This window comes from Oncorhynchus clarkii, chromosome 6 (genome assembly GCF_045791955.1).
Source record: "Oncorhynchus clarkii lewisi isolate Uvic-CL-2024 chromosome 6, UVic_Ocla_1.0, whole genome shotgun sequence".
Classification (NCBI taxonomy): Eukaryota; Metazoa; Chordata; class Actinopteri; order Salmoniformes; family Salmonidae; genus Oncorhynchus; species Oncorhynchus clarkii.
The window spans coordinates 37,426,596-37,436,866 of record NC_092152.1 but is presented as its reverse complement, the minus strand read 5'-3'; the positions used below and the strand labels follow the sequence as shown (position 1 = coordinate 37,436,866).

Below are 10,271 nucleotides of genomic sequence, written 5' to 3'. Positions count from 1 at the left end.
GACAGGCCGTGTCTGAAATGGCACCCTATTCTCTATATAGTAGTACACTACTTTTGATCAGAGCCCATAGCAGCCACACTTTACATGGGAGATGCCTGTAAAAAAAAAACATTTACAGGCAGAATATAGATGACAGAGCAAAAAAATCAAATTCAAAACAGCTTTATTGACAATGACAGTAGTGTTTATACAATGCCAGAGCTAAGATGAAGCTCAAACAGTGCAATAAATCAGATTAGATATGAAAAAGATCCTAGCTTTACATGGATTGATATAATTTGGACTGGATTTGTTGTATCCCTTATAACATTGGTTTTGTTTCAAAAAAGCTAAGTATATCAAAAAATGGAAGAGACTGAAAACCCCCTGATGAGACCCTAAAAGATCTGTAAACAGTTTCCTTTTTTAACTTAATTAAAATACAACACACACACACTTATCACTTTGTTCCTGAATAGGCAGTTCATACATACAAACATATAGTGCCGTCGAAAAGTATTCAGACCCCTTGACTTTTTCCGCAATTTGTTACGTTACAGCCTTATTCTAAAATTGATTAAATCATCCCCCCCCCCCCCTCAATCTATACACAATACCCCATAATGACAAAGCAAAAACAGGTTTTTAGCCATTTTTGCTCATTTATAGAAAATTCAAAACTGAAATAACACATTTACATAAGTATTCAGACCCATTACTCAGTACTTATTGAAGCACCTTTGGCAGCGAGTACAGCCTCGAGTCTTCTTGAGTATGACGCTACAAGCTTGGCACACCTGCATTTTGGGAGTTTCTCCCATTTTTTACCGCAGGTCCTCAAGCTCTGTCAGGTTAGATGGGGAGCATTGCAGCACAGCTATTTTTAGGTCTCTCCAGAGATGTCGGATTGGGTTGTCCGGGCACTGGCTGGGTCACTCAAGGACATTCAGAGACTTGTCCCGAAGCCACTCCTGAGTTGTCTTGGCAGTGTGCTTAGGGTCGTTGTCCTGTTGGAAGGTGAACCTTCACCGTTGAGATTGTGCCAGGTTTCCTCCAGACTTGGCATTCAGGCCAAAGTGTTCAATCTTGGTTTCATCAGACCAGAGAATCTTGTTTCTCATGGTCTGAGAGTCCTTAAGGTGCCTTTTGGCAAAATCCAAGCGGGCTGTCATGTTTGTTTTACTGAGGAGTGGCTTCTGTCTGGCAACTCTACCATAAAAGTGTGATTGATGAAGTGCTGCAGAGATGGTTGTCCCTCTGAAAGGTTCTCCCATCTCCATAGAGGAACTCTGGAGCTCTGTCAGTGACCATCAGGTTCTTGGTCACCTGCCTGACCAAGGCCCTTCTCCCCTGATTGCTCAGTTTGGCTGAGAAGCCAGCTTTAGGAAGACTTGGTGGTTCCAAGCATCTTTCATTTAAGAATGATGGAGGCCACTGTGTTCTTGGGGACCTTCAATGCTACAGAAATGTTTTGGTACCCTTCCCCAGATCTGTGCCTACACACAATCCTGTCTGAGCTTTACGGACAATTCCTTCAACCCCATGGCTTGGTTTTTGCTCTGACATGCACTGCCAACTGTGGGACCTTATATAGACTGTGTGTGCCTTTCTAAATCATGTCCAATAAATTGAATTTACCACAGGTGGACTCCAATCAAGTCGTAGAAACATCTCAAGGATGATCAATGGAAACAGGATGCACCTGAGCTCAATTTCGAGTCTCATAGCAAAGGGTTTCAATACTTACCGTAAGTACACTACTGTTCAAAAGTTTGGGGTCACTTAGAAATGTCCTTGTTTTTTAAATAAAAGCTCATTTTGTCCATTAAAATATCAAATTTATCAAAAATACAGTGTAGACATTGTTAATGTTGTAAATGACTATTGTAGCTGGAAACAACTGATGTTTAATGGAATATCTTCATAGGCATACAGAGGCCCATTATCAGCAACCATCACTCCTGTGTTCCAATGGCATGTTGTGTTAGCTAATCCAAGTTTATCATTTTAAAAAGGCAAATATTGATAATTCGAAAACCCTTTTGCAATTATGTTAGCACAGCTGAAAACTGTTTACCTGATTAAAGCAATAAAACTGTCCTTCTTTAGACTAGTTGAGTATCTGGAGCATTAGCAATTATGGGTTTGATGACAGGCTCAAAATGTCCAGAAACAAATAACTTTCTTCTGAAACTCATCAGTCTATTCTTGTTCTGAGAAATGAAGGCTATTCCATGCGAGAAAATGCCAAGAACTGAAGATCTCATACAACACTGTGTACTACTCTCTTCACAGAACAGTGCAAACTGGCTCTAACCAGGATAAAAAGAGGAGTGGAAGGCCCCGGTGCACAGCTGAACAAGTACATTAACTACCTATCAACGTTAACAGTGAAGAGGCAACTCCGGGATGCTGGCCTTTAGGCAGAGTTCCTCTGTCCAGTGTCTGTGTTATTTTGCCCATCTTAATCTTTTCTTTTTATTGGCCGGTCTGAGATATGGCTTTTTCTTTGCAACTCTGCCTAGAAGGCCAGCATCCGGGAGTCGCCTCTTCACAGTTGATGTTGAGACTGGTGTTTTGCGAGTACTATTTAATAGAGCTGCCAGTTGAGGACTTATGAGGCGTCTGTTTCTCAAACGACAAATGCTGATGCTCCAGATACTCAACTAGTCTGAAGAAGGCCAGTTGTATTGCTTCTTTAAATCAGGTCAACAGTTTTCAGCTGTGCTAACATAATTGCAAAAGGGTTTTCTAATTATCAATTAGCCTTTTAAAATGATAAACTTGGATTAGCTAACACAACATGCCATTGGAACACAGGAGTGAGGGTTGCTGATAATGGGTCTCTGTACGCCTATGTAGATATCCCATTTTATTAAATCAGCAATTTCAAGCTACAATAGTCATTTACAACATTAACAATGTCTACACTGTATTTCTGATCAATTTTATGTTATTTTAATGGACTTTAAAAAATATATATATATTTCAAAAACAAGGACATTTCTAAGTGACCCCAAACTTTTGAACAGTAGTGTAAATAAGGTATTTCTGTTTTTAATTTTTAATAAATGAGCAATCATTTCTAAAAACGGGTTTTCACTTTGTAATTATGGGGTATTGTTTGTAGATTGCTGAGGGATTATTTAAAAAAAAATCTAATTCTAATTTAGAACAAGGCTGTAGTTTAACAAAATTGTGGAAAAGGTCAAAGGGTCTGAATACTTCCCGAAGGCAATGTACAAACCGGTACAAATGGAAGCAAAGAGTTCATACAAAAAAGAAACAGGCTACACATCCTTCACAGACATTGCACTCGAAGCAAGATAAGATTGGCTACTCCTATTCCTCTGCTCTGACTAGAATGATCATCTCAAACCAAAAAATGTCAAGTCGGTATAGTAAATAAACATGATGTGAATTGTCTTCTGACTATTGGGCCATTTGAATACAGCCTGAGGTATGCTTTAGCACATGAGACACAGTTCAAAATAAAAGATTTATAAAATACCTGCAACAAATTGGAGGAAATGTCAAAATAAGACCGCAGATCCATTTGAAAGCTCCATTTAGAAAAAGGTAAAAACAACTGTTAAATTAGTGTCTAAAAACCACTGCAGCATCTTGTTCTTTGAAAGACTAACAAATATTTAAAAAACAGGATAACAATTGCTCCAATAATGCCTTTCCAAAGTGCCCAACCTCTGGTTGGGTTCCAGGCCAACTGCATGCATTGCATCAACCAATGGATGTGTGCCACGTCATCAACTGCGCAGTCAGGCATCAGATTGCTATATCATATAATGTGGTTAGCTGATATGTTAAACACCTATCCAGGCATTGAGATCTGGAATGCCTATGCAACGTAGCCAGCTAGGAACGTGGCCATTATAACCTGTGATCATGTCAGTTAATGACCATTGATTGGTTTGACCACCAAATAGTGCAACAGGTCTAACCTGTCCTTCAACAAACACAGAGACCAAAAAATAAATTAAATAAAAAAATAATTCAAAAATTAATATTCCCTTCTTTTCTGCTTCCGCCCAATGTCTACCTCGTCCAGTCTAAGCCCAGATAGCTTGAGGTCTTGGAGGGATTGGGCCAGGGGCCTATGGACCTGGACGGGCAGGGGTCGCTGGACTCGGATGGGGATGGGCTTTAGGTCAGGGTCAGACAAGATGGGGTCTAAAGCTGGCAGGGGGAGGTAGCCTCCGTCTCTGGGCAGACACAGGCAGCAGCCAGCACCAGCCAGGTCCAGCTCGCTGTACTCAAAGCCAGCTCTCTTGAGGATCTTGAAGTCCACCATGTCCATGGACTCATTCATCTCCACCAGCAGGTTCCAGAACATACAGCTCAGCACGATGCCCATTAGCTGGAGAGACACACAGCAGAGAGACCCATTACATTTACTCTGACACTGGGACTAGTACACACAGCTCAGCAGGCTGGAGAGAGAGGCAGGGAACACAGCAGAGATGTAAGTAGCCTTGCAGGAGCCCATCTCCTGGTTCTGTAGCGTGAGTCAGCTTGATGTACAAGTTCACCTCCTGGACAGGACGCCATTGCAGGGCCTTACCACTAATCTGTCTCCATAATGCTGTGCCAAGCAGAGACGCATTGGGTCCCATTTTTACAGTCTTTGATATCACTCGGATGGGGATCGAACTCTGACACCCTTATTCCCTATATAGTTTTGACAAGGGCCCATAGAGACTGGTACCCACGGCCAGGGGAAAATATTCCAGCTGGATATTCAAGGACCACCGCATAGAAACCAGTTTAGACCATGTAACTATGTATTTAAATATAATGCACTGTCATGTTCCTGTTTAATGTGCTTGCATGTACCGGACACCATTTAAGTTGCAGAGGCATACACATATCCAACTTTTCAATTAAGTAATATCTTACTTTGGTCCCAAGGTGGTTAATGCCTGGGCAAGCCAACTTGAGTGTGCAGCTGTCCACTCCCCCAGTGCTTTGAAATTAACTAGTTCCCAACTGAGCTTGCCTGATAAGAACCCTCAGTTTCCTTTTCAGTCCGTCTGCTACTGGACTGGACTGTCTGGATTGCACCTCATCCCCAAAGAATAGGCACATTTTATAATAGTGCAGCTGCTGCAGAATCCGTATGTGGTGTAATTACACATCTCCAAGGGGGCTCGCATAGAAGTCTGGCTGCAAAATTGACACAGCACAGGAGAGCGAGGATAAAAGTAAAAAGAGGCTGATAGGGTGGGGGAGACAGAAGAAGTGAGAGGCAGACAGACGAACGCTCTAAACTAGAACTAAAAACTAAGTGAATGGATAATAGTAAACAACAAACTCAGATTTATTCAAATGGAGTTTATAACACAATAAAAATCATCCAGCCCCTTGTTGGTTATGAAAGCGTTAAATGTTACAGAGACACTATCATGCAGTGTAAACTGGCTAAGCTACAGTACATTTAGGCTAGGCCATGTTGCCAACAGAGGGAGAGGGTTGCCTAGCTAAGCCCAAATGTACAGCTCTTTGGGGGGAGTGCTTTGTTCGTGTTCCAAATGGCACCCTATTCCCTATTTTTTTTTTAAACATGTATTTTACCTTTATTTAACTTTAAGTCAGTTAAGAACAACTTATTATTTTCAATGATGGCCTAGGAACAGTGCCAAGCAGAGACGCATTGGGTCCCATTTTTACAGTCTTTGATATCACTCAGCTGGGGATCGAACTCTGACACCCTTATTCCCTATATAGTTTTGACAAGGGCCCATAGAGACTGGTACCCACGGCCAGGGGAAAATATTCCAGCTGGATATTCAAGGACCACCGCATAGAAACCAGTTTAGACCATGTAACTATGTATTTAAATATAATGCACTGTCATGTTCGTGTTTAATGTGCTTGCATGTACCTGACACCATAAAAGTTGCAGAGGCATACACATATCCAACTTTTCAATTAAGTAATATCTGCCTTGTTCAGGGGCAGAACGACAGATTTTTTACCTTGTCAGCTCGGGGATTCGATCTTGCAACCTCTCGGTTACTAGTCCAACGCTCTAACCACTAGGCTACCTGACTCCCCCCTATAGGGCCCTGCTCAAAAGTAGTGCACTATATTGGGGATAGTATGCCATTTGGAACACAGCAATGGTTTAGTTCTGTGTGTGAGGCAGACACAATATAATGAAGTGGTGAGCAGACCGACAAAAACTGGTTAGGAGGCAATCAAAATGTAAATGTGCTAGGAGAAACCTCCCGGGCATGGAAAGACTGAGTGAATAAATACACACGCACGCTCTCACCTGGTGCAAGCGCGTGTGTGAGTCTGTGACTGACCTGTGGCAGACCTAAGGCACAGCAGAGCCCAATAGTTGCTCCCACATTGTCGCCCATCCACAGGTTGACAGCATGGATACAGCCTCGCACATGAATCACCTCATCTAGGACCTCACGCTGACAGAGAAAGCAAGCAAACAGGCAGAATGAAGGAGAGAGGGAGGAGAAGACAGAGGAAGAGAGAGAGACTAAATGAAATGCATTTGACTGAGTGTAATTCAGTTTGTATGCATGGCGTTAAGGCAAAAACAAGACAGTCATTTCACAACGATGAGTCACTACAATGCTAACATGAACGATAGAAAAACAGCAGAAACATATATTCTACTACGACAATCTAATAGTGTGCCTTTAAAAAAAATAACTGTTCAACTACTCCCAAAAAACTACTGTGATTTTCCAATATACGGTACCAAAGACAATATGGCTCAAGGACAGAAAACAGAAACAGCTGAATCAATATCACAACACCACCAGCCACTACCAGCAGGCACAATACAGTGATACCCAATTACCTTATTTGCCGCATACTGCAGCTAGAGAGAAGAACCATTTTGGGGCCATAAAAATACAATTCTCCTGTTGCTGCTCTTTTCCCTGTTGCCATCTTCGGATGCGTCCCAAATGGCACCCGATATAGTGCACTACCTATGAAAACCCTGGTCAAAAGTAGTGCACTTTATAGGGAATATGGTGCCATTTGAAATATAGCTTCGGTCTCTGTGCAGAATGACAAGCTCCACAGGCTAAAGAAGGCCAACAAACAAGCAGCACACTGAGGGGAAATGGAGGGGGGGGGGGGGTTAAAGATTTCACAGCCTATTAGAACTGGGATATAACCCCTTACCTGCTGGCTGAGAGTCTTGTAACCACAAAGAGTGTTGACAACCTCTCCCACCTGGGAAAATGAGACAGGGAGAGAGTATGATTATGAAGATGAGTCATGTGCAAATAACTAACAATTATTTGTTTTGTTTTTTGAAGTCAAGTAAGTATGCTTGTTGTTAAAAAGTACATTTATGCACGTCGGACACCGACAGACACATGTTGTGGAGCACATAGCAGAGAGCGGGACATTCCTTATTCAGTTTATAACTGTGGTGCTTTGGAGTTACCCTGTGTGGGTACAGACCAGAGGAAGAGGCAAAGAAGAAGAGAGAAGAAAGACAAACAGACGAGAGAGAAAGAGAGCGAGAGCGAGAGAGCGAGAGAGCGCGAGAGAGAGAGAGAAAAAGATGAAGTGATAAAGGAACAAGAGAGAGATAGCGAGAGGGTGAGTTAGACAGGGAGAGAGAAAATGAATCATGAGTTCAGTAAATGGATTTAATTATCTCCCACTCCCTCAACTGACGCCAAGGTCTCGGGGTCTCTTCCTGTGCCTGAGTGACTCCACACATTTCACTGTAACCAATTCAACCAGCGTTAATTGCCTAGTAATGCAGCATGAGGCCGGGAATGAGAGGCAGGTGGAGAGGGGCTGTACTGAGAGCAGAACATGGATCCCTCCAGTCACTCACTCAACTCATGACTAGAGGGCTATATGGCTTTGTCTCTCAATTTTGCTCTCACAATATCTGACCTGTGCACGTAAAACACCAAAGATGAACAGTAGCGCTGGTTAGCTTACTCATCGAAGCACAAGGAAAGGTCTCCCTGATGGGTTTGTGATTCCATGTGGTAGAATGACATTCACCCCCCCATTTCATCTGTGTGTGAAGATCAGCTTTACAAATAACATTGTCTTAGTATCTGATTAAATGGGAAGAGAGTAGAGTATTGCTTTGGGGTTTAGAGACTTCTTCAGTTTCCAAGAACTGATCTTTGTTTAAAATAAATGAGGACCCCTTATTGCTACAGGCCACTGATGCTTCTCACTACCTCTGCAAGGCTCAGTGTGCTCAGTGTGCTCAGTGGGTCTGTGTGTGGGTCTGGAGGAGCACTAAATGAGATCCAGAGAGACATGTGAGCGGCTGATAGGGAGGGCAGGTATAATATTGGCTAAGGTTTATGTGGGCTACCGAGTGGCGCAGCGGTCTAAGGCACTGCATCTCAGTGCTTGAAGCGTCACTACAGACACACTGGTTTGAATCCAGGCTATATCACAACCGGCCGTGATTGGGAGTCCCATAGGGCGGCGCACAATTGGCCCAGCGTCGTCCGGGTTTGGCCAGTGTAGGCCGTCATTGTAAATAACCATTTGTTCTTAACTGACTTGCCTGGTTAAATAAAATAAAAATAAGAAATAATAATAATCAAATGTATTGACCAGGCTCCTCTCAGTGTGTTATCAGTTCCTACCTGACACACACACACACACACACACACACACACACACACACACACACACACACACACACACACACACACACACACACACACACACACACACACACACACACACACACACACACACACACACACACACACACACACACACACACACACACACAACTGTCTAGATAACAGGTGACAGGCAGAGGAGCTGGAGAATGGTGCCAGCGGATGTTTAAAAAAATGACTGTTTGTGTGTGGACGACGACAGCATTCACCTTGTGGCGGACACAACATGTATAAGGAACGCCACAGGCCAGCGGCCCGGTGCCATTGCAGAAATGGTATTGATTGACACCCCAGTCCTTGTACTCGTCCCCACCACAACAAGAGAACTGGAGAGGAAAAGAAACAGAGAAAAAGAGAGATACAGAGAGAGAACGAGGGGAGAGAGAGGGAGAGAAACAGCACCAAACACAGGCAGCAGGTATCTTAATGAAGTCAGGGGGGGGGGGGGGGGAACAACCCCAGTGAGTGACTGCTTCCCTGCTCAGGTCAGAACCTCCCTGTCACCTTGGACTGGAGCCCTGAGGACATTCTCTACTCTGCCTCAGTACCAAATGGCACCCTATTCCCTCTATGGTGCACTACTTTAGACCAGAGCCTAACAGGGTATTTTATAGATTATAGACAGTTGAAGTCGTAAGTTAACTCACATAACACACGTGCACACACACACACATACAGTTGAAGTCGGAAGTTTACATACACCTAGGTCAAATACATTTAAAACTACATTTTTCACAATTCCTTGACATTTAATCCTAGTAAATATTCCCTGTCAGTTAGGATCACCACTTTATTTTATGAATGTGAAATTTCAGAATACTAGAAGAGAAAATTATTTATTTAAGCTTTTATTTCTTTCATCACATTCCCAGTGGGTCAGAAGTTTACATACACTCAATTGGTATTTAATAGCATTGTCTTTAAATTGTTTAATTTGGGTCAAATGTTTCAGGTAGCCTTCCACAAGCTTCCCACAATAAGTTGGGTGAATTTTGGCCCATTCCTCCTGGCAGAGCTGGAGTAGCCGAGTCAGGTTTGTCGGCCTCCTTGCTCGCACACGCTTTTTCAGTTCTGCCCATACATTTTCTATAGGATTGAGGTCAGGGCTTTGTGACGGCCACTCCAATACCTTGACTTTGTTGTCCTTAAGCCATTTTGCCACAACTTTGGAAGTATGCTTGGGGTCATTGTCCATTTGGAAGACCCATTTGCGACCAAGCTTTAACTTCCTGGCTGATGTCTTGAGAAGTTGCTTCAATATTTCCATATAATTTTCCCACCTCATGATGCCATCTATTTTGTGAAGTGCACCAGTCCCTCCGGCAGCAAAGCACCCCACAACATGATGCTGCCACCCCCATGCTTCACGGTTGGGATGGTGTTCTTCGGCTTGCAAGCCTCCCCTTTCTTATCAGACCAGAGGACATTTCCAAAAAGTACGATCTTTGTCCGCATGTGCAGTTGCAAACCGTAGTCTGGCTTTTTTATGGCGGTTTTGGAGCAGTGGCTTCTTCCTTGCTGAGTGGCATTTCAGGTTATGTCGATATAGGACTTGTTTTACTGTGGATATAGATACTTTTGTACCGGTTTCCTCCAGCATCTTCACAAGGTCCTTTGCTGTTGTTC

The 10,271-nt window shown here is 43.1% G+C and overlaps 1 protein-coding gene across 3 annotated transcripts in view; it reads right to left on the bottom strand.

Moving 5' to 3' along the window:
• Positions 1–412: 412 nt before the first annotated feature.
• Positions 413–10,271, bottom strand: part of LOC139411089 (tetraspanin-15-like) — a 57,827-nt gene continuing 47,968 nt past the window's right edge. For 2 of the 3 annotated variants that reach the window (XM_071156936.1, XM_071156934.1), the window contains 4 exons: positions 8,855–8,971; positions 7,153–7,203; positions 6,306–6,422; positions 3,533–4,354 (listed from right to left, as the gene is read on the bottom strand). In XM_071156936.1, coding sequence (XP_071013037.1) covers positions 3,998–4,354; positions 6,306–6,422; positions 7,153–7,203; positions 8,855–8,971 — 642 coding nt within the window. In that variant the 3' untranslated portion in view covers positions 3,533–3,997. Of the gene's footprint in view, positions 4,355–6,305; positions 6,423–7,152; positions 7,204–8,854; positions 8,972–10,271 lie in introns of all 3 variants that reach the window. The other variant, XM_071156935.1, reaches the window with a different exon arrangement.